The sequence below is a fragment of the Aquarana catesbeiana genome, linkage group LG05, assembly GCF_042186555.1.
Source record: "Aquarana catesbeiana isolate 2022-GZ linkage group LG05, ASM4218655v1, whole genome shotgun sequence".
Lineage (NCBI taxonomy): Eukaryota > Metazoa > Chordata > Amphibia > Anura > Ranidae > Aquarana > Aquarana catesbeiana.
The window spans coordinates 131,798,054-131,818,528 of record NC_133328.1 but is presented as its reverse complement, the minus strand read 5'-3'; the positions used below and the strand labels follow the sequence as shown (position 1 = coordinate 131,818,528).

The 20,475-nt window shown below is 40.8% G+C and overlaps 1 protein-coding gene across 4 annotated transcripts in view; it reads left to right on the top strand.

Annotated features, from left to right (window-relative positions):
* Positions 1 to 20,475, top strand: part of TBC1D5 (TBC1 domain family member 5) — an 842,416-nt gene that overhangs the window by 300,285 nt on the left and 521,656 nt on the right. For all 4 annotated transcript variants that reach the window (XM_073630202.1, XM_073630199.1, XM_073630201.1 and 1 more), the window contains one exon: positions 1,242 to 1,360. In XM_073630202.1, coding sequence (XP_073486303.1) covers positions 1,267 to 1,360 — 94 coding nt within the window. In that variant the 5' untranslated portion in view covers positions 1,242 to 1,266. The remainder of the gene's footprint in view (positions 1 to 1,241; positions 1,361 to 20,475) is intronic.

Below are 20,475 nucleotides of genomic sequence, written 5' to 3'. Positions count from 1 at the left end.
AGTATGTATTTTTTTTTCTACATACTGTCACCAATCAGTATCCCTCATCACTGCCACACCAGTCATATAATGATGTCACTGGTGACAGTATGTAAAAAAAAAAAAAAAAATGCTGACTTTTTTTTAATTTCATTTCTTTATTTTCTAAAAAATTGTGACAAAAAATTAAAACTTCCAAAAACTCGCCATGCCTCTAAACACCTTGGACTGCTTTTAAAAAAAGGGGTCATTTGGGGGGTATTTGTACTGTCCTGGATTTTTAGGGCCTCAAGAAATAAGACTGGCCGTCAGTACATCAAAGATGATCAATGTTCAAATATATATACCAATGTTTGTAGACTCTAACTTTCACACAGACTAAAATATTTACACTGATTTGGGTTATTTTTACCAAAGCAATGTAGCAGACAACATTTTGACCTAAATTCACAAATAAAGATTATTTATTTGCAACATTTTTAACAGTAACTAAGAAAACAGATTGGGTGGGGGATGTAGGAGGAGATGGGCCAGGGTGTGACCATGCCAATTATTTTTATATTAAAGCGGAGTTCCAGGCTTTTTTTCATTTATTAAAAGTCAGTAGCTACAAAAAGTGTAGCTGCTGACTTTTAATAAACAGACACCTGTCCCACGGTCCAGCGATGCGGCCGCTCAGAGCCTTGCTCCTTGCCCCCTCCTCTCCGCAGCGCCTCCATTAAAACTGTGGGCATCCGGCCGTGACAGCTTGCGGCTTCACGGCCGAGCGCGCATTGTGCATGTGCGTGTCGCGCTGTGCGCTCCGAGTGGACAGGCAATCTTCTGGGACCTGTGACGTGTCCCGGAAGATTGCCAAGAGGGAGGGGCCGCCTAGGGGGAGAGGAGGAATCGCCTAGGCGGCCCATAGTAAAAAGCAGGAAGTGGGACAGGAAGTCCCACTCAAAACTAGGCACTCACTCCCCCCCCCAAAAAAAAAATCCATGTGGCATGTAAGGGGGGCGAGGAGTGCTTAAAGCGGAAGTTCTACTTTTGGTGGAACTCCGCTGGTTTTGCGGATCATGGGGCGCCCTGGAAGTAATCTGTGGTTGCTCACTTTAATGATCTGAGACCACTTTACCAGGTCATCTCAATCTGTTTTAACAATAAAGTGGTAACACTTTATATGTTTTCTAGATTTGTTAAGTTTAATTCTGTTTATTTTAACAAGCCTAAAAGGGTGGTTCCTCAATCATAAACATTTCCATCCCTTGTTTGTTTTTCAGGAAGATCATTTTTGTGTAAGACAAGATGCAAGATCCCACACCCAGAGCACGCCACCCATTACAGTCTGAAGAAGTTGGATTTGATCCTCTACAGTGTGATCTAGGCAGACATGATGGAGGTAAGAGCTAGTCAGATCTTTTAGGTGTATTTAATAAGGTGAAAAGCATTGTGGACTGCAACCCAGTATCCTCATCTCTAAATGGCTCTGGAACTGAGTATGTGCAAATTGAGATCTTAAAGTTTACTGGTTATAGTAATGCCCTGTCGAAACCCACCACAACCTCGCCCACCAATATTGAATGATAAAAGGGAGGTTCAGCCACATAGATCATGTAAAAATAGGCTGTGGATCCCCTTCAAGTTTGATGTATCTAGCTACAAGGCATTATATGAAACTCTGTGGACTTAGTAACTTTGGCAAATTTAGAGTAAACCCTAGATAGTTTTGGCAGTTCAGTGCTTGCTTTTAGTAGCAGTGTAATAAAATGCATTAAATGTCCCCCAGGAGTAACGGGTACCTACATGTGTCTGCACTTTTGTTTGGTTAACTTCTTGAGCAACCCAAGATCCCAAAGCCAGGGGTGTTACATTATGCAAATATTAACTTTATTTTTGAATCTGGTACATGGCTTTGCTCCCATCCTACAAGTCATGGATCACTGTTAAGTCAGTGGTCTACGCATCATGGTTATGGATCAGTGGTTAGGTATGGTAGAGGACAGGAACAGGTAGGAACCTCATAAATACAGTTTGTATTTTCACAATAGCGCAACGTTTTGGGGCTCCAGGGAGTCATGCATCCTAAAGAATCATATACTATATTGCCAAAATGATTGGATTCAGGTGTTCAAATCACCTCCATGGCCACAGGTGTATAAAATCAAGCACCTTGGCATGCAGACTGCTTCTACAAACATTGGTGAAAGGGTCGCTCTCAGGTGAATTCAGTGAATTCAAGCGTGACACCGTGATATGTTACCACCTGTGCAATAAGTCCATCCATGAAATGTCATTGCTACTAAATATTCCACAGTCAACTATTAGTGGTATTATAACAAAGTGGAAGCAATTGGGAACAACAGCAACTTAGCCACGAAGTGGTATGCCATGTAAAATGACAGAGTGGGGTCAGCGCATGCTAAAGTGCACAGTGTGCAGAAGTCGCCAACTGTTTGCACAGTCAATAGCTACAGACCTCCAAACTTTATGTGGCCTTCAGATTAGCACAACAACAGTGTCTAGAGAGCTTCATGGAATGGGTTTCCATGGCCGAGCACCTGCATCCAAGCCTAACATCACCAAGTGCAATGCAAAGCGAAAGATACAGTGGTGTAAAGCATGCCGTCACTGGATTCTAGATTAGTGGAGATGTGTTCTCTGGAGTGACGAATCACGCTTCTCTGTCTGGCAATCCGATGGACGTGTCTGGGTTTGGCGGTTGCCAAGAGAACGGTACTTGCCTTACTGCATTGTGCCAAGTGTAAACTTTGGTGGAAGGGGGAGGGGGGTTATGGTGTAGGTGTTTTTCAGGGGTTGGGCTTGGCCCCTTAGTTCCAGTGACATTTTGGACAATTTCATGCTCCCAACCTTGTGGGAACAGTTTGGGAATGGCTCTTTCTGTTCCAACATGTCTGTGCACCAGTACACAAAGCAAGGTCCATAAAGACGTGTATTAGCGAATTTGGGGTGGAGGAACTTGACTGGCCTGCACAGAGTCCTGACCTCAACCCGATAGAACACACTTGGGATGAATTAGAGCGGAGACTGTAAGCCAGTCCTTCTCATCCAACATCAGTGCCTGACTTCACAAATGCGTTTACGGAAGAATGGTCAAACGTTCCCATAGACACACTTCTAAACCTTGTGGACAGCCTTTTGAAGCTATGTTGAAGCTATGTAGCTGCAAAGGGTGGGCCAACTCAATATTGAACCCTATGGACTAAGACTGGGATACCATTAAAGTTCATGTGGGTGTAAAGGCAGGCATACTGATTCTTTTGACAATAATAGTGTATGTGTGCCTGCTATAAACTCCTGGGAGCAGTTTAACCACTTATGGACCGCCCGCCATCATTATACGGCGGCTGTTTGACGTTGAATACCGGGGTTATGGCAGCAGATAGCTGCCATAACCCCGGTATCTTTTTAAACACCGGGTGGTCCGCTTTCAGATAAAAGGGGTCTCAGCAGAGGATTCACTGCAAGATCACTTTTATCGGCAGCGGTAGAGGTGCCCCGCCACGCCCCGATGGTCTCCGCCGCTTACCAAAACTGTCGGTAGCGAAGACGATCGGGTTCTTTCCCCTCTGAGGCATGGGGTCAAGTGAGGGAATGATGGCCCCCACTCGGCTCCATACCATTGAGTGACGGAAGTGACATCAAACTTCCCCTTTAAGACCCAATGGTCTTAAAGGGGGAAAAAAATGACATTTATTTTATTTTTATTTTGTTTATCGCTTTTAGGTGTAAATGTGAAGTATGAGGTCTTTTTGACCCCAGATCTCACATTAAAGAGGTCCTGTCATGCTTTTTTTTCCTATTACAAGGGATGTTTACATTCCTTGTAATAGGAATAAAAGTGACCCAAATTATTTTTTTTAAAAAGACCGTAAAAAAAAAAATTAATATTAATAATTAAAAAAAAAAAAATTAAAGTGCCCCGTCCCGCCGAGCTCGCACGCAGAAGCAAACACATATGTAAATAGCGCCCCCATATGAAAACGGTGTTCAAACCACACATGTGAGGTATCAGCGCGATCATTAGAGTAAGAGCAATAATTCTAGCCCAAGACCTCCTCTGTAACTCAAAACTGGTAACCTATAGACATTTTTAAATGTCACCTATGGGGGTTTTTAAGGGTCAAAGTTTGTCGCCATTCCACAAACCAGCGCAACTTTGAAGCTTGACGTGTTTGGTACCAATTTACTCAGCGCAAAATTATCTTTCTCAATATAGAAAAAAATTGGGCTAAATTTACTGTTGTCTTATTTTTTAATTCAAAAAAGTGTATTTGTAAGACCGCTGTGCAAATACAGTGTGACATAAAGTATTGCAACGACCGCCATTTTATTCTATAGGGCAGGGGTCTCAAACCAGTGGCCCTCCAGCTGTTGTGGAACTACAAGTCCCATCATGCCTCTGCCTGAGTGAGTCATGCTTGTATCTGTCAGCCTTGCAATGCCTCATGGGACTTGTAGTTTCGCAACAGCTGGTGGGCCGCCAGTTTGAGACCCCTGATCTAGGGTGTCTGAAAAAAATATATAATGTTTGGGGGTTCTAAGTAATTTTCTAGCAAAAACAAAAAAAAAACCTGATTTCAACTTGTAATCAACAAGTTTGAAAAATAGGCCTGGTCCTTAAGTTGTTAATACACCTAAATACACTGCAGGTTCAATTTAACCACTTCAGTACCCGCCCATAGTCATATGACGTCCACAGATGGGATCTCCCATCCTGGGTGGATGTCATATGACGTCCTGGGATTCCCGGCCGTCTAGGGGGCGCGCGCGCGCGCCCGCCGCGTTCCTCGGGCCGGCATGTGGATCTGTGTGTGTAAACACAGCCTGTCAGCTCTGAGGAGAGCGATCTGTGTTCCCAGAACGGAGGAACACTGATCGGTCTCCTCCCCTAGTGCATCCCCTCCCCCTTCAGTTAGAATCATTCCCTAGGAAACATACTTAACCCCTCCCCGATCCCTAGTGGTTAACCCCTTCACTACCTGTCACATTTACACAGTAATCAATGCAATTTTATAGCATTGATCGCTGTATAAATGTGATTGGTCCCAAAAATGTGTCAAAAGTGTCCGATGTGTCCGCCATAATGTCGCAGTCACCAAAAAAAATTGCGACCGCCGCTAAAAAAAATAAAAAAAATTTTTTTTTTAAAATTGCCATAAATCTATCCCGTATTTTGTAGACGCTATAACTTTTGCGCAAACCAATCAATATACGCTTATTGCGATTTTTTTTACCAAAAATATGTAGAAGAATATGTATCGGCCAAAACTGAGGAAAAAATGTGTTTTTAAAAAAAAAAATTGGGATATTTATTATAGCAAAAAGTAAAAAATATTGTGTTTTTTTCAAAATTGTCGCTCTTCTTTTGTTTATAGCGCAAAAAATAAAAACCGCAGAGGCGATCAAATACCACCAAAAAAAAGCTCTATTTGTGGTGAAAAAAGGACGTCAATTTTTTTTGGGTACAACGTCGCACGACCGCGCAATTGACGTTTAAAATGCGACAGCGCCGAAAACTAAAAATTGGCCTGGGAAGGAAGGGGGTGAAATTGCCCTGTATTGAACCGGTTAAATATGCACACGTGTCACGTTGCTATCTTCTGAAACAGAAAGGAAGCTAAAAGATAATGTAGAGATTTGAATAGTGCTAATCCCACGATACCAACATCCTACACAATGTATAATGCTATAACCTTAATGTGTCAGTGTGCATTTAAAGGTTCATATAATAGCTGCCTGTTAATGCACTGCCACCTTTTTAGAGAAAACACAGACTTTTAATTTGCACCAAGTCATGATTGGTTTACTTTTATATTATCTTATTTTATGTAGTTTTTATGGCTTCTGCAGTGCTCTAAGAAAACGTATTTTATTTCTCCTTGATTGACACAAGACATGCTCTTGATTACTAAGACCATAAAATCAAATTAAAATAATTGTAGTTAAAGTTTGCAGTTCTTTCAATTTAGGGTAATAATAAGCTGTAATCCAACTGAGCGCTACATGGGGAGCGAAAACTGTCTGTGATTATGTGTGTCACTGTGCCTTGTATTCTTCACTCTCTCTCGCTAGCAGTGACAACATAGTTTGAGGAAGTGATGAGCCTAACAAGCTGCTTGAAACGTGATCCTTGTCGTGAAAACATTCTGCGAGTAGTCTGTTATACACCATGACACCTAAACTAATTTTCCAGTCATTGAACATGTGCATCTGGAAGCAAGGAAGTGAAATTTATTTGTAATCTTAAATCTAAAATAACTGTGCGGTAAATTCCACTGAAGTCTCTTGCTAAACATGCTATGCACAGCTTCTGGATATGTACAATAGCAGTGCTCCAATATCTACCACCAGGAAAAGTGACACAGTGTTGGCCAGGATATTTGTGTGACCAGACCAACTGCCATGCATATTGAAGCGTGATGTGATTTTGTGTAGTCTCGCTTAAAGTATATGTGAAATCTTACCTTGTTTTATTCAGTTTAAAAATAGAAATGCAAGGCAACACATTTGCATGCATGTGTATATATATGTTATTATTATTATACAGGATTTATATAGCGCCGACAGTTTACGCAGCGCTTTACAACAACATTAGGGCAGACAGTACAAGTACAATACAATTCAATACAGGAGGAATCAGAGGGCCCTGCTCGTTAGAGCTTACAATCTAGGAGTATATATATATATATATATATATATATATAATTGTTATTATTATACAGGATTTATATAGCGCCAACAGTTTGCACGTGGCTTTACAACATGGGGGCAGACAGTACACTTGCAATACAAATCAATACAGGAGGGATCAGAGAACCCTGCTTGTTAGAGCTTACAATCCAGAAATATATATACACTGTGCACTGATCTTCCCAGTGAATTTATGTGAAGGGGGGAGTGTCAGCACAAGTCTGACTTTTGGAGGACAGGCAGGTTGTTCTCCAAGCACAGCAAGAAAACTGATCGTGCTGAGGTGGGTGTGCTCTCATGCCTAGAGTGGTCAGTTTAAAAAAAAAAAAAAGGAAGGCAGGACTGGATCACCAGGATCACCAGGTGTTTCACAAAAAGGAAGCAATACAAAGAGAACATAATCATGTTTAACAAAAGTACAATGTTACACCAGACACATATCAGGAATATAATATGTTGGGGCAACATATTCTTTAAATAAATATATATATTTTTTTTTAACTAAAGTAAAATTGTAATCTGTTCATATACATTACGATTTCCTTTAGATTTTCCAGGGTCTAACCTACTGATTAGAGATTTAATGGGCTGTATAGGTAGATAGTCACTTTACATATTTTTGAAAAAAAATTACTTAATGAAATGATATTAATATATATATTGTATTATACTGTATATCATAAATACAGCCCTCAAATTTTTCACTCGCGCATACGAATTTTGCAAGTGGAAAATGGCTGTTGGCGAGCGTGGGGCTGTCTCAGAGTGGGGGGACGAGCACCGCCGGCACGGTCTCCCAGCCAGGTAAAGAGGGAGGAGAGGAAGAGATGAGCTGTATGGATCAGCAGAGAGTGTAATAGCTGCTGTAATAGCTTTCATTAGAACGTCCCATCTTCCCGGGGCTCATCGTCACATAGCCCCACCTCTTGGCCCGTCACTTTTGATAGACAGAACGCCGGTCCAATGCAGAACATGCGACGTCGCCAAGAGGTGGGGCTATGTGACGATGAGCCCCGGGAAGATGGGAAATTCAAATGAAAGCTATTATAGTGGGCAATCCCGCTCTCTGTTGATCTGGACAGCTTGCCTCTTCCTCTGCACAGGTGAGGCTGCATTGGGCACAGGCAGGTCACGCTGCATTGGCCACAAGTGAGGCTGCGATGGGCACAGGCAGGCCAGGATGCATTGGCCACAAGTGAGGCTGCATTGGGCACAGGCCACTCTGCATTGGGGACAAGTGAGGCTGTATTGGGCACAGGCAGGCCACGCTGCATTGGCCACAAGTGAGGCTGCATTGGCTACAGGCAGGCCAGGCTGTATTGGACACAGGCCACACTGCATTGGGCACAGGCCATGCTGTATTGGGCAAAAGTGAGGCTGCATTGAGCACAGGTGGGGCTGTACTGATAAGCACTGATAAAGTTGTTAATATTTATTTTTGTAAGCTAATTCTGCATAAAACAAGTGTCATTTTATGAGATCATTTAAGAGGGCGTGTTTAGGGGCGGCATTAGGAGGCAGGGCATGGTAGGGGTTGGGTGGGGCAATTGGTGGTGAGGAACTCTTAAGGCCTGGCTAGTAGCTCAGGACTTGAAATTTTGAGCCTTGATAAAGACATACATTATTAAACATTTACAACTTAAATGATTTCAAAGTATTCCAGGTTTCCTATAGAGATAGCACAGCCAAAGTAGCTTTTTTTTTTGGCTTGCTCTGTCTGTTTGAAAATTCAGACAAATCCATTTGTATAAAGTCCAGTCACCTCTATAACCTATTAAAGTGTTTGTTACCCCAGCATGTCATATTTCTGATATGTGTCTGTGGTACCATGTATTTGTATGAACAAGTATCCTGTTCTTATATTGTTGCTTCCTATTTCAAACTGACCACACCATTGCATGGTAGCACAACCATCCAACGTTGTCAGTTTTCTTCTTTAAATTCTACTTGGGAGCACAGCCTGTCTGTAACCCAACTGTAATCCAACGGTCAGACTTGTGCTGACATACCCCTCTGCCCTTCCATTCACTGGGAAGATAAGTGTACTGCAGTTTCTTTACCTCCTGCTGACACAACCCCTGCAGTCGCCACCCCCATCCCCCCAAGCGCTCTCAGCCCCTTATGCAGCTAAGTTGTGATTATACACACACACCCACACACACACATACGTTTTGCCTTGCATTTCTATTTTAAACATAATAGGTGTTTATACAAAATAAGGGTTCGCATATACTTTGCTATGTGTGTACATTTTTGTTCGAGCTGTCTAAACACAGTGTGCTTTTTACAACACAATGGTAGCAAAACTGCAAAGCCTGACCAAAGACCTTCATAAGCAAAATACCTTGATAAACAAGGGGGTTGAGCAGCTCCTTGGCAGATGAAGTTCATTATTTAGAGCTGTAAAGTTATGCACTTGGGTGCCAAAATTCACATGCAAGTAACACATTAGAAGGGGCTCCACTGAGAGAATCAGTGATGGAAAAGGATCTAGGGGTGCTTGAAGATCACAGACCTAGCAATAGCATGCAATGTCAAGTCACAACTAACGAAGCTAGTAAATTAATGTCGTGCATTAAAAAGGGCATACATTTAAGAGATCAATCAATTATTCTTTCCCTATAAATAACATTGGTTCAGCCTCATATTTAATATGCAGTTCCGTTTTGGTCACCAGTGTTCAGGGTGACATAATTAATATGAGGGATGGAGGACCTCAGCTATGAGGATCAATTGCATAGATTACAGTTATACACTCTGGAGAATATGTGCTTAAGAGGGGATGTTATTACAATGTACAAATATATTAAAAGTGACTCCAGTAACTGTAATAAATGTATACTGTAAGGTCCCTAAGGAGAACCACGTGGCCACGATTTGAGATTAGAAGAAAGCAGGTTTCTGTTAGAGCTGTGAAAATGTGGAAATGTCTCCCCCAGGAAGTGGCATTAGGTGACAGTGTTGACAAGTTCAAAAACTTCTAAACGTCTTCCTCAGAAAGCAGAACATACGGGGCTATGGGAATTGTTAGAAAATAGAAATCATATGCACATACACAGCGATGCAGGTTGAACTGGATGAATCTGTGTCCTTTTTAATTTTTTTTTTAACCTTAGAAATGATGTAACTATGTAAAAGAAGCCTCGTGCTTTCCATATTGGCTGGATAAAGACTACATGATATTCATATACAGTGTCTCATATTAAAAAAACATTTTAGTCTTGATTGTTTAATTGTAATAAATAAAAATGTTTAAAAAACATCACTATACATTTCTTAAGAAATCCTAACATAAGATTACTCTACCAACCCTGATCTCACAGCCTCAGAAAAAGTAAGAAATGCCCTACAATACCAACCTTGGTTACAAAATGTAGCCAGAATGTTTGTTGTCCTTTCAGCTCACAGGAATTGAAAAGACTGCATGGCATGTTTTTTTTTTTTTTTTTTCTTGTGTATTTTGGTGCATTAAGCATTTTACTCAAATAAATTGGCTGCCTTTATAAATTGTATATTAATGTGACATAACACATTTTAACACATCACACAGTTGTAAATGTTACCTTATAGTATGTTTCCCCCTTTGTTCATTTGAGGACACAGCTTTGCTTTTAGATAATAACCAATGGGGTATATTGCTATTTGCAGAAGTAAGAAACACTGTGCACTAAATAACAATTGACAGCCCTGTGGACAACTTAGTTGTTGGACTAGTGTCTAGGGGTTAGGACAGGCCAGATAATATGGATCCTGGTAGTCCCCCCAGCTGCAGCCATCGAGTGCATACAGTTCCATGCTGTGTGTGTGTTCAGCTGTGAAAGCCCAGATTTTCTAATGAGCAGCCTGTGGTGTTTTTGTCCTAGGGGGACACATATCTGGCCAGCCTGATGGTGAACCAATACCGGATTACGGGTGCTGCTCAAGGTTCCAACAGGTTCTCTACTGGTGAACCGCTGGGAGTGTAGACAAGGGTGGAGCTTGTCCCTGCTCTGTGGATACCCATTCGAAAAGGAAAAGTCCTTAGCCACACATCACTACAAAAACCTATTTGTGAAAACAGACTGAGTCTGGGCTCCATTCAGGCCACTTCCCCAATGCTTAGTCATGTGGATCCCCATGACTATGAGCCCCATGGGCAGGGTAAAATGTGCTGGGGGTGGCCTGGTGGAGCCTGGGCTGAGACTGTTTTCACTTTTCACATGTAGTTTTTTGTAGTGATGTACGCCTAAGCTTTTTCAAATCGGTGGCCAGCCTGATGATCTGCTGTTACCATGGCAGATGATTGTGGCATCTGACAAAATCTCGTTGCAGGTGCAAGAAGTATTTTGTCTGCCCCATCATAGAGGTAAAATGTATAAGGTTTATGGAGCTTCTAGGATTACTATTAGTGTGGGGTTACCTTTTGGAGTTGGGAGTCGTTTTTCTATTAAGTGTCTGCCCCTTTAATGCATAGTTGATGGCAGAGACAAGGCTAGTTGGTTCCCCTTAATGAGTATGCCTGCCTCATGGACCTGCTTTGGGACTTCACAGTCCATTATTATCTACAGCAGATCTGTGTCCTCCAATGAACAAGTGAAAATAGGATTTTTGTACTCCCTGTAAAATCCATTCCTCTGCGTTAATTGGAGGACATAGCACCTGCTCTTCTCGCTTGCTGTGACCAGATTGTGGAAATACTTTTGTCCTTGTTATTTACAGTGCTATGCCATGTGGGGCTTGGCCACAAGCAGAGGCTACCCCTAGGGCAGTCTTTTGTTTTATAGTGCACCTAGTGTCCTGCTCCTGCAAATAGCGATATAATCAGTGATTATCTAAAGCAGAGCTTTGTCCTCCAATGAATGCAGAGAAAGGGATTTTAAGGTGAGTACAAAAATTTTTTTTTTTCCTCTTAACTGCATAACAAAGAACACAGATTACAGGTTCTTTAATAGGCAGCGCTAAAAGCCATGATGTAACATAAGTCACTGTAACCAGATTTCGCTTTACCTTGGTTCGCAGCAGCCTGAAAAATGTAATATGATGCATTGTTGATTGGTTACGATACTGTGTCTGTTAAACGTTATCATTTTAAAATGGAACTAAAGGTATTATTATTCAGCTTTCCAACGGCATCGGCATCTTCTTCTGTGTGCCAGTTTTCAGCCATCTTCATTTGCCGACACAGGATGACATCACTCCTGTGCACGCACAGGAGCCAATTATTCTGGCACACAATCACTGTAAACTGAGCTGTGCATGTGCTGCTCAGTTTATATTATGGGGATCACTGTGAGCGGGCAGGTAGGTCTGTTTTGCAATAAAAAGTCGACCTGCTCACAGGATGTAACAGTGGTTCGATTCCGCTTTAAGTATTGTCTTATCTGGAGAAACCTCTAATGCAGGATATAAAAGTTAATAAAGTTTCACAGCCTGTAACTAAAATTAAAGTAATTATGGCTACTGAAGTGTGGGGCAGTGAACATCATCCCCTTCACCAATTAATGATAATACACGCTTGCAGAATCCAGAATACTTGTTGCATTTGAAAATTTGGATTGTAGCATACTCAGATTTATTGCACATTAAGGAACACTAAATCTGAGCAGGCTTAAACTGGCCATATATGGCTCAGTTTTTTTTTGCTCAGCCAGCCAGCTGCTGAATGAAAACACTGATCTCCCTATTCACACATTCAGTGTGGTTGGGGAAGTTCTTCCTGCTTCAGAGGGACTCCCCTGCCGTGAGAGTGCACCGATCGACACTGTAACTGGTTGGTTGCATGTGCCGATTGAGAGAAAATATACCAACAAGTCCGGTTATTAAAAGTCAGTGAGTGGAAATGGCCATACATGGATCAAGATTTAGCCAGTTCCTGGTGAACCGGACAAATTTCGAGGGGGGGGGGGGGCGATGTCACCGCTGCAGTAGGAAAGTCCGAGAAAAATTAGTATATCATCTAACTCGTTTTTTCCCCACAGGTTCTTTTTTGTACTTGTATACAGTATTTAAAGTAGTTTACCTTAATCCTTAATTACTTTAATGAGCCCAATCTCGACCCACGTCTGTGTCTGAGAGAAGCGACTCTCTTGGCTTTCTCCCTCCTCGTAGGCCCAGAGACAGCAACGGTAGCTATTGGGAGTGGGGGGCGGGACTGAGCAGCATTTTGTGTGTTATAGACAAACCGAGCGAGCTCGGGAATGAGCCCACACAAGTGCCCCCATAGCAAGTGGCTTGCTATGGTGGGCACTTGGTGGGAGGGAGGAGTCAGAAACATTGGTAGGGGACCTGAGAAGAGAGGGATCGGGGTTGCTGTGCAAAACAATTGCGCAGAGCAGGTAAGTATGACATGTTTGTTATTTTAAAAAAAGGGTTTATAATCACAGGAAGGAGGCACAATGAATAACAAGACCTTGCCTGAAGTGCAAGGTCCGCTTTAAGGTAGTATATGCTAACACATTTTAATTTTGCATATTTTTTTTTTCTTTTATTGCTTCAGTTTAATGTATCTCAGCAGTTTGTAGGGCAGGCATGAATGACTCTTCGACTGTGATAACATTTAAACCTACCAATGACACAGAAAGTTATTAGGTCTGAATTTATGTTTGAGTGTCATTAATTCATTTACCCCAAATGTTCATTAACAATGTAAATGTATGCTGATGTTCCAAGAGACAAGGGAGTGACTAATGACTCCTCGCACTAACAACACTTAAAATGAATAGAAACTTAAGATAGCTAATCTTGAAGTAATCAAGACCCTCATTCAGCCTGGCGTCGCAGTATGCTCTAAAACAGCTGTCAACTGATTAAAAAAATTACGATATATATAAAAATCACATATAAATATCTCCCATACACACATTTCCTTTGCCCTTGAATGCTTTAGCATGAATCTATAATTATAAATTGTGCTTAAGTGTGATGTACACTGGGATAAACCACAGGCACTGTCTTACCATCTCAAAAGATTTCATTGTAATTTAGAGAGTGATCTGCTCTGAACATCACAATCATTATATTAGTCCATATTGGTGTTTTCAATATAATATAGTCAAAATCAAATGTCTGTTGAGATTAAACGTGTTGACATGCCAAATTTGTTGGGAAGGCATTGCAAAGATGCAGTAACACAAAGCAACCAATCGGATTTTATCTTTAATCAGTCAAGAGCAATCAAAGATGATTGCTTGTGTTGCTGTGGAATGCAGCAGTCTGCCATTTGCCTTGCTGAATAAAGAGCATTGCGGTTGATTTACGAAAGGCAAATAAACTTTGCAGTTGCTCCAAAGCTTAGTACATGAGGGAAAGCTCTGCTGTCTTCCATCATCCAATCATGTGCAGGCAAAAATGCAGTTTTTTTTTCTTTTCCTTGCACGTGATTGGGTATTCTTCGCAAAGTGAAGCTTTACCTCATTTACTAAGCTCTGGAGCAACTGTGCTTACAGAATGCAACTGCACTTTGCAAAGTGCAAAGTCTATTTGGCTTTAGTAAATCCAACCCCCTTGTGTTTTGGATTTGATCATTTCAATGTAACTGTTATGCCCTGTACACACGGTCGGACATTGATCGGACATTCCGACAACAAAATCCATGGATTTTTTCCGACAGATGTTAGCTCAAACTTGTCTTGCATACACACGGTCACACAAAGTTGTCGGAAAATCCGATCGTTCTAAACGCGGTGACGTAAAACACGTACGTCGGGACTATAAACGGGGCAGTAGCCAATAGCTTTCGTCTCTTAATTTATTCTGAGCATGCGTGGCACTTTGTGCGTCGGATTTGTGTACACACAATTCGGAATTTACGACAACGGATTTTGTTGTCGGAAAATTTTATAGCCTGCTCTCAAACTTTGTGTGTCGGAAATTCCGATGGAAAATGTGTGATGGAGCCTTCACACGGTTGGAATTTCCGACAACGAGGTCCTAGCACACATTTTCCGTCGGAAAATCCGACCGTGTGTACAGGGCATTAGAAATAACCTTGTGTAAGTCTAGACTAGAACCTGCAAGAGGTACACGCTATTTTGAATTACATGTAGTGATGCCTTGGAATTTATTAAAAGCTTTTGAAGCTGCACTGGGAGGTGGTTTAATACCTTGTTCCTATATAAAACAAAACCTGACAAATATTCTACTAAATATTATAAATATTTAAAACGCTTAGGAATCATTTGAAAAAAATGTATATGTAATTAAGGGTACTAGTAATAAATGTGCATGTGTTAAAGGAGACTTGAGATTCGATATACAGACCAAGATATAATTTGTAAACTGACTTTTCTGAATGGGTGAAAACTTGTGATTAACGGAGAAAGATTCTGTTTAGTAATGAAAAGGCTTTTCTATGGAATAATGAAAATTAGACTTTTGACTAACATCATAAACATGCATTTACGTAATAATGTTTGCACATAAAAGACATTTATTGTGTTTTTTCTTACTTTTTTCCTTAAAGTTTTTAAAATTTAAAGTTTTAATATTTTATCTCTTAAAAATTGCGAGCAAGCAGTCCCCCCTCCTAAACCATACTAGGCCACATGGCAATGTTGTGAGGTAGGGTATTTTGTCCCTATGTTGATGCTGACAATGACCTCTTCCCCACAAGCCCCCATATGCTATCCCCTTTCCATAGTAATGCACAAAAAATGTAAACGGTAAATAAACACACCATACACTTTGACAAGTCATTTATTAAAAAAAGTACCATGATGTAGTCATCCAATCATCAATTACGTCATCCTGTGATACAGATCCTCATCAATCATGATAAATACCAACCGTTGAGATGATCCAACCCTGTCGCTACTACTCAGAAAATGACAGATTCTTTGCCCACAGCTGGTTTGTAAACAAGGAAGTTGGGATGGTGGCTGCAGCCATTGACCAAATATGGCCATCACCATTGACCAAGTGTGGACATGGCAACATTAGATCGGTGATGGCAACCACCATATCCTCTTTGTTTACATTCAGCTGTCAACCACAAACTCCTAGGCTAACAGCTTTTTGAGCCAGGCAGTGATGCGTCACTGTTTGCTAGGTAGCCAGTAGATGCTGGCTTTCTAACAATTAACCTGAGAAGTAAGCTGCCACATTTAGCAGCTGTAGTAATATTGCTGCTAAATGTATCACATGCTGTTGCAGCCAGAGGCTCAGCTTAGTGTGCAACAAAAACAACCCACTTAGGTTACCTGTTCACCATTACAAAGCAGGAAATATTTTGACCAAATTCTACTTCAGTCCAGATCCAAAGCTCATCCCTAGTAACCAGCATGTAGTTTGTCATCTATACATGGTGGTCCTTCCTCTATGAAGTCTCTGTTTTATACTGCTATTCTATAAGTGTCACATTAGTTCTTAGTCTATAACTAATATGCGAAACAGCATTCAGAAGGGTGATTCCTTGGTAAACTTCTTTTTTTCTTTTTTTTTACTTTTTGTAGTTATGCCACAGGCAGCCTTTTTGTGTGGTGACGTGATAGTTCTGAAAATGTAGTTATGTCAGATAATCTTCTCAACTTCGTAATTTTGTTGATAAGAGGTCTCTTTACAGTTCTGTTTGTTCTATATCTCCTTTTAAGGCACTAACTGTAAAGGAAAAAGTTTAGAAGAAAATTCTATAGGCAAGAACACAGATGAATCAAGTACTTCTTGCCTTTCTAATTGTTGTCGTATATTGAGCAGTTAGTGCATGCAGCAAGAAAAATCAGTTGCCGCTTTGCAGGATGGATGCTGAAATAATAAGCCAATCAAAGAACAAAAGAACTGTAACATACTTAACAGCTTGTTTCATAAAGAATATTTACATTATTTTTTTTCTGCTGATATAATGGGAAACACAGCTCGGCTAAGACATATGGAATGAATTACTTTAATTTTATAGTCAACTTGTAATGAGACCTTTTCATTGTAATCAACCAATTTCTGTTGAGATGTTTCAGTCTATTCACAGGCTTTTAAAACGCTGCACATATATGCTTTACAAGCAATAATATTTGATTCAAAAACTTTATGCTTTTAGTCAATACACTTTGCAGGAGTACGTGCAATCATATGGCTCAATTATCAACTTGGAAGGAACTTTTAATGTCTCATAATGGTTGACCAGTTTATGGGTTTGCATGTCTTTTAATGTTAGAATTGACTTGTAAATGTATTTTTTAAAATATGCAAATAATATTACAAAATGTAGACAAGGATAGCATCAAAAATACAGTGACAGCCTAAAGTGGGTATTAATCAGAGAAGACTCTAAATAGCTTGTGAGATTGCTAAAGGGGGTGCAGAGAAAGTCTACCAAGGGAAAACAATAGCCACATTTTACGTAGAATTATATATTCTTCCAGGTACTCCAGTTTCCTTCCACACTCCAAAGACATGCTGGTAGGTTAATTGGCTCCTATCTAATTTGGCCCATGTATATTTATAAATGTGAGTTAGGGACGTTATGCAGGCTATAGATGGTGCGAATCTCTTAAATTAGCATGATTCCCCCATCAACACAGACAGTGTCTCCAAGGGAATCCTTCATGCCGAGACACTGTCATTCTCCCGGCAAGGACAGATTACAGATTGAAGACAGTGATTATTGCTAGCAGCTATACCAGACGCTAGTGATAATCGCAAGTAAATCTGGCAGGCTGGTTGTACCCAAGTTGAATGTACCAAGTTGATTGATCGATCAACTTGGTACATTCAGCCTGCCCATACACGGTTTGAATTTTGGTTAGTTCCTGCTGAACAGGTCGAGATACGAACCGTCTATGGCCGGCCTTAGATTGTAACCTCATTGAGGGCAGGCACTTATGTGAATGCACAATATATGTGTAAAGTGCTATGTAAATTCACAGTGCTTTATAAGAACCTGTGATAAAATAACAAGTATTGTGTAAATCAAGTGGTAAAAATACCAGTTTAAAGTGGTATGTCATGGAATCTAGCGATGTCGGCACCCCAGCCGATGTTTCCATCGGCTCTTGGGTGCTGCCGCCGCCGCCACCATTATCTGTAAGATAAACCGGTAATGAAGCCTTGCGGCTTCACAGACGGTTATTTACTGTGCATGTGCAAACCACGCTGCGCTTTCTGAATGCCTGGTGGCGGGGAAAGAAGAAGGGGGGCCGAACTTCCGAGTAATCTCGCCGCAGCAAGATCTCCAGAAAGTGTGGACAGATACCTGTCAAAAACAGGTATTCGCTTCCCCCCCAAAAGGTGCCAAATGTGGCATTGGAGGAGGCAGATAAGCGGAGCATCACTTTTGGGTGGAAATCCACTTTAAATTTGAGTTGTAGCACCTGAAAATTTGGAAAAGTACAAGGGGAGTGAACGCTTATGCAGCAGTATGTGAACTGTATTACCTGCCATAGGATTTGCCTTGTGGCTCAGGCTCTCCTGCCACGCAGTATCGCCAAGCTTTGGACCTCGCTGCAGACCACACTGAATTTAAAGTTACAATACTCTGTTAAGTGCTAAAGCCCTTTTTACGTCTTTGCACAGAATTACAGGTGATAATAAGATGGATATAAAAATATGAGAATATATAGCTATATACTGTATGTATACAGTGCCTTGAAAAAGTATTCATACCCTTTGAAATTTTCCACATTTTGTCATGTTACAACCAAAAACGAAATGTATTTTATTGGGATCTTATGTGATAGACCAACACAAAGTGGCACATAATTGTAAAATGGAAGGAAAATGATAAATGGTTTTCATTTTTTTTACAAATAATTATCTGAAAAGTGTGGTATGAATTTGTATTCAGCCCCCTTGAGTCTATACTTTTTAGAACCACCTTTTTCTGCAATTACAGCTGCAAGTCTTTTTGGGGATGTTTCTACCAGCTTTGCACATCTAGAGAGTGACATTTTTGCCCACTCTTCTTTGCAAAATAGCTTAAGCTCTGTCAGATTGGATGGAGAGCATCTGTGAACAGCAATTTTCAAGTCTTGCCACAGATTCTCAATTGGATTTAGGTCTGGACTTTGACTGGGCCATTCTAACAAGTGAATATGCTTTGATCTAAACCAACCATGGTAGTTCTGGCTGTGTTTAGGGTTGTTGTCCTGATGGAAGATGAACCTCTGCCCCAGTCTCAAGTTTTTTGCAGACTCTAATGCCCCGTACACACGGTCGGATTTTCCGATGGAAAATGTCCGATCGGAGCGTGTTGTCGGAAATTCCGACCGTGTGTGGGCTCAATCGGACATTTTCCATCGGATTTTCCGACACACAAAGTTGGAGAGCAGGAGATAAAATTTTCCGACAACAAAATCCGTTGTCAGAAATTCTGATCGTGTGTACACAAATCCGACGGACAAAGTGCCACGCATGCTCAGAATAAATAAAGAGATGAAAGCTATTGGCCACTGCCCCGTTTATAGTCTCGACGTACGTGTTTTACGTCACCGCGTTTAGAACGATCAGTTTTTCCGACAACTTTGTGTGACCGTGTGTATGCAAGACAAGTTTGAGCCAACATCCGTCGGAAAAAATCCTAGGATTTTGTTGTCGGAATGTCTGAACAAAGCCCGACCGTGTGTACCCCCTATAACACGTTTTCTTTTAAGATTGCCTTGTATTTGGTTATATCCATCTTCCCATCAACTTTGACCAGCTTCCCTGTCCCTGCTGAAGAAGAGTATCCCCACAACATGATTCTGCCATCACCATATTTCACGGTAGGGATGGTGTGTTCAGGGTGATGTGTAGTGTTATTTTTCCGCCACACATAGCATTTTGTTTCTAGGCCAAAAAGTTCAATTTTGGTCTCATCTGACCAGAGCACTTTCTTCCACGTTTGCTGTGTCCCCCACATGGCTTCTTGCAAAGGGACTTCTTATGGCTTTCTTCTTGCCACTCTTCCATAAAGGCCAGATTTGTGGATTGCACGACTAATAGTTGTCCTGTGGACAGATTCTCCCATCTGAGCTGTGGATCTCTGCAGCTCCTCCAGAGTTACCATGGGCCTTTTGGCTGCTTCTCTAATTAATGCTCTTCTTGCCCGGCCTGTCAGGTTTGGTGGACGGCCATGTCTTGGTAGGTTTGCAGTTGTGCCATACTCTTTTCATTTTCAGATGATGGACTGAACGGTGCTCCGTGAGATTTTCAAAGCTTGGGATATATTTTTATAACCTAACCCTGCTTTAAACATTTTTCACAACTTTATCTTTTATTTTACTTCATTTTTTTTCTTTATCCCTGACCTGTCTGCTGTGTTCCTTGGCTTTCATGATGCTGTTTGTTCACTAAGATTCTTTAACAAACCTTTGAGGACTTCACAGAACAGCACCCAGGTGAACTCTATTTACTAATTAGGTGACTTCCGAAGGAAATTGGTTCCGCTAGTTTTTAGTTAGGGTTATCAGAGTAAAGAGGGCTGAATACAAATGCACACAACACTTTTCAGATATTTATTTGCAAATTTTGAAAACCATTTATCATTTTCCTTCCACTTCACAATTATGTGCCACTTTGTGTTGGTCTATCACATAAAATCCCAATAAAATGCATTTACGTTTTTGGTTGTAACATGACAAAATGTGGAAAATGTCAATGGGGTATGAATACTTTTTCAAGGCACTGTATACAAATAACAATTATACTATATTAATATTAGTTACAAAAATACATTTCAGATTTTTAATGAATGTATAAATGGATTATTTTTTCCCATCTGCTTGGAGTTCAGCTTTAACTGCAAACCTATTTACTTCTACTATAATTTATTCCTGCCAGAAATTTAGTACAACTTATTTGCTGCACGTAGACACAAGTGAAGGACTTTGGTAATTTAATAATTATCGCTTGATATCA